We start from the raw sequence: 4,150 nt of genomic DNA, 5'->3' as shown, positions 1-4,150 counted from the left end.
ACTGTAGCTATCTTCAGACACTCCAGAAGAGGGCGTCAGATCTTGTTACGGATGGTTATGAGCCACCATGTGGTTGCTGGGATTTGAACTCCAGACCTTTGGAAGAACAGTCGGGTGCTCTTACCCACTGAGCCATCTCACCAGCCCACATTTCTAGCTCTTGCTGTGTGATTTGGAGCAAGTTGCTTAGCCATTCTGTCTCTTTTACGTTCACTATAAGATAGGAATGATAACAATCTACGTCTGTTCGAATTGCACTCCCTGGTAAGAAGATGAGGACTGGAGAGATGGCTCAGCAGTGAAGAACACTATCTTCTCTTCCAGAGGACCCAGGTTCAATTGCCAATGGCTACACAGCAGCTGGCAATTGGCTATAACTCCTATTCCTGGGAATCTACCCTCCTCTTCTGGCTTTAGTGGGCACTGCACACATGTTGTACATAGACATGCATGCAGGCAAAATACCTATGTAAGTAAAGTAATAAATAACATAAATATGGACTGAAGAGATGGCTTAGTGCTTAAGAGCACTGACTATTCTTCCAGAGGTTCTGAGCTCAATTCCCAGCAACCGCATGGTGGCTCACAAGCATCTGTAATGGGACCTGATGCTCTCTTCTGGTGTGTCTGAAGACAGCTACAGTGTACTCATATACATGAAATAAACGTAAAAAGTCTTTTAAAAAATAACATAAATATATATAATGCAAGCCATATATATGTGTATAAATATATGTGCATATACATGTATATATTTGTGTGTGTGTATATATATATATATGTATATATATTTCTAGTAATCACATTAATGGGCAGCATAGTTGTCTTAGTTACAGTTTTCATTGCTATGAAGAGACAACAACTGTTATAAGGCAAACATTTACTTGGGGCTGGCTTACAGTTTCAGAGGCTTAGTCCATTGTCACATGGTAGGAAGCATGGCAGTGTGCAGACCAGCATGGCGGTGGAGGAGCCAAGAGTTCTACATCGTGATCCACAGGCAGCCAGAAGGAAACTGTCCTCTACACTGGACATAGTTTAAACATAATCTCAAATTCTGCCCCAACAGGGACTCACGTACTCTAAGGCCACACCTCCTAACAGTGCCCCTCCCTATGGGCCAGCCATTCAAACACATGAATCGGTGGGGGCCATACCTATTCAAACCACCACAGTGGCCATACCCCTTCTCAAAAGAGGCAAGGGCTGATGACACAGCTCAGTGGGAAAGGGGCTTATCACACAAACCTGGTGACCTGAGAAGCAGAGAACTGACTCTACAGAGTTGTCCTCTGACGTCCACACTTGCTTACACACAGCTTATACATACACAAATACACAGGCACACACAATAATTATGCTGATGATAGCAAGAGAGGTGAACAGACAAGAATACACGGGTGAGTTGATTAACTAACTTGGGCTGGCTCCATGGTTAAAAACACTCCTGCTCTTTCAGAGGCTCAGAGTCTGTTCTCAGCCCTCACATCAGATGGCTCATCACTGCCTGAGAATCCAGCTCCAAGGGACCCAGTGCCCTCTTCTGGCCTCTACAGGAGCTCATACACGCGCGTGTACACACACACACACACACACACACACACACACACACAAATATTTCTTTTTTTTTTTTTTTTTTTTGGTTTTTTGAGACAGGGTTTCTCTGTGTAGCCTTGGCTGGCCTGGAACTCACTCTGAAGACCAGGCTGGCCTCAAACTCAGAAATCCGCCTGCCTCTGCCTCCCGAGTGCTAGGATTAAAGGCGTGTGCCACCACGCCCGGCTACAAATACATCTTTGAAAATTTGCCCAATGTAATTCAGTTTCCCAATGTAATTCAGACTAGCCTAGAACTCAGAATTATAGGATGCTCCACCATACCCAGTAGAATAAATATTTTTTAACTTTTAAGTATTTGTTTAGTGACAGTTATGTGTAGGATGACTTACAGAAGCTGATTCTCTCCTTCTAAGACGTGGGCTATGGGGATCACATGCAGACCATCCGTCCCAGTGGCAAACACCTTTAGCCACTGAACCATCTGACTCAGCGGCCCTCAGCCTTCCCAACGCTACCACCCTTTAATACATTTCCTCATATTGTGGTGACCCCCCCATCTCTTCCCCACTCCCTCCCTCCATCCCTGCCTCTGCCTCCTAAGATGAGATACCACACCTGGTTGTATTTTCCACTTTCAGCACAGCATTGTCCAGAGTAGCTAAAATTCAAGTCTGAAAGAGCCAGCTGTGGCCAGTCATCGGCTCCACTTTGAAGGAAGCAGTCTTGGGTCTTTTCTGCCGAGAAGCACTTAGCCTACATACACTCCTGTGAAGTGTCAACGAGTTCTCTCCCCTTTCTGCCCTCTCTTCTTTTCTTTTTCCTTTTGGTGCTGGGGTCGAACCCAAGACCTTGCACATGCTCAGAAACACTCTACTGTGACCTATAGTCCTAACCCTTTTCCCCCCATCTTTATATGCAGCACATACTCATGTTTCAAAACTTGAAACAAACAAACAAAAGGTCACATCTGACCAGTGCTTAATGTTTGCAGTATTCAAAGTACAGTGGCCTCCACCATCTCATTTAATCTTTACTGTTGCCTCATGGACCGGAAATAGAAATGGAATTACTTGCCCAAAATTGCTTTGGCAGCCAGAGACAGGGCAAGGTACTCAGGGAAGTGGGAGACTTTTGTCCCCAATTACTGTTCTTGCTTCATCTCACGGCCCTCTCCAATCGAAAACATGTGGTTCGGGTCTGATGACACACACACCTGTAATCCCAACTAGTTGCCCCAAGAGAATTCAAAGGTCAAGGCCAGCCTTGGCTGGAGATGTAGCTCTTGCTTAGTGAACGTGAGGTCTGGGTTCAATCCCCAGTACAGCGCCTTCTCTTCCCCTCCAAAAAGACCGTAAGGGTAAATGTGTACCTTTAACTGGCTTTTACTTACATAAGCACACAGGGATGTGGCTGGTGACAGGAGGGCTCTCCAATTCCTGTCTCTAGAGCTCTTGGCTGTCTGCTGGTCCCCAGCACTTCCCCCAGAGTGTCTGTAGCCCTTTATACCAGGATCAGAGATGAAATGGTCCCTCCTTGTCCCTCAGTGAGATTGTGGTCACTTTAAGTATAACCTGTATCCTGTGCCAGGCCCACCATTAATCAGCCCTGAGTTCTATCTGGCAGCTCATTCTGCTGCCAAAACCTTCATTAGTTTCGGGAAGAGGCCAGGGAGGGAGGCTGGTCTTTACTCTGGCTGTGACTCACCCCTCTGGGAACGGTTGAGGTATTTGTCCTTGGGTGTGGGGGGTGTGTGTGCAGGGGGACAGCCCAGGATGCTGTGGCCTCTGTGGTTGGGAATACAGCCTTGCTTTGTTTACTAGTTCTGGCTTTCAAGGCCAGAGGTTGAAGATAAGGATCAGCTCTCCTGGTTCACAGTGAACAAAGATGGGGAGTCCCCAGGTTCTTCCCTTACATGTCTCCCAAAGAGAGCCCGAGGTCTCTATTCCCTTTGTGGGTAGGGGATGGCTGTCAGATAGTATAATTGTAGTTTTAGCAAGAGGGCATGAATGGCTTGTATGTAAATATCCAGGAAGAGCAATCCCAATATATTCTTACTAAAGTTTGATTGACTGATACCGTGCACCGAAGGCACACAGTGGTATTAGTTGCAGAGTGATCAGGAAGGAAGCGCAGGAAGAAGAGACCTGAGAATATTTACAAGGGGGCATCACAGTAGTGTTTGGCTCTGGCTCCAGCCCTCCAGGTGCCTCATTATGGTACAAGCCCTTGTCTCTGCTCCTGGAGAACTGTGGCAGAACCAGGAAAGGTAGACAACCAGTCCCGGGCTGTTGAGAAGGGTTGGAGACAGACGTGTTGGAAAGGAGGGTGGCCTGGAAGGTAGCCCGAGTACCTAACTGAAAACTCCTGCCTTCTTTCTCAGTGTTGGCCAGCGGCAGCTTGTGTGCCTAGCCCGAGCCCTGCTCCGGAAGAGCCGGGTCCTGGTTTTAGACGAGGCCACTGCTGCCATTGACTTGGAGACGGACGACCTCATCCAGGGCACCATCCGTACCCAGTTTGAAGACTGCACCGTACTGACCATCGCCCACCGGCTCAACACGATCATGGACTACAACAGGTGAGCCAGGGAGTCG

General features: G+C 47.4%; 1 protein-coding gene across 1 annotated transcript in view; it reads left to right on the top strand.

Moving 5' to 3' along the window:
* Nucleotides 1–4,150, top strand: part of Abcc3 (ATP binding cassette subfamily C member 3) — a 50,651-nt gene that overhangs the window by 43,636 nt on the left and 2,865 nt on the right. Inside the window, exon 30 of the mRNA XM_021212249.2 lies at nucleotides 3,940–4,134. Within this exon, the coding sequence (XP_021067908.1) occupies nucleotides 3,940–4,134 (195 nt within the window). The remainder of the gene's footprint in view (nucleotides 1–3,939; nucleotides 4,135–4,150) is intronic.

The sequence above is a fragment of the Mus pahari genome, chromosome 14 (assembly GCF_900095145.1).
Source record: "Mus pahari chromosome 14, PAHARI_EIJ_v1.1, whole genome shotgun sequence".
NCBI classification, from domain to species: domain Eukaryota; kingdom Metazoa; phylum Chordata; class Mammalia; order Rodentia; family Muridae; genus Mus; species Mus pahari.
Note: the sequence above shows the minus strand (reverse complement) of the source record. Positions and strands in the feature narration are given on the sequence as shown.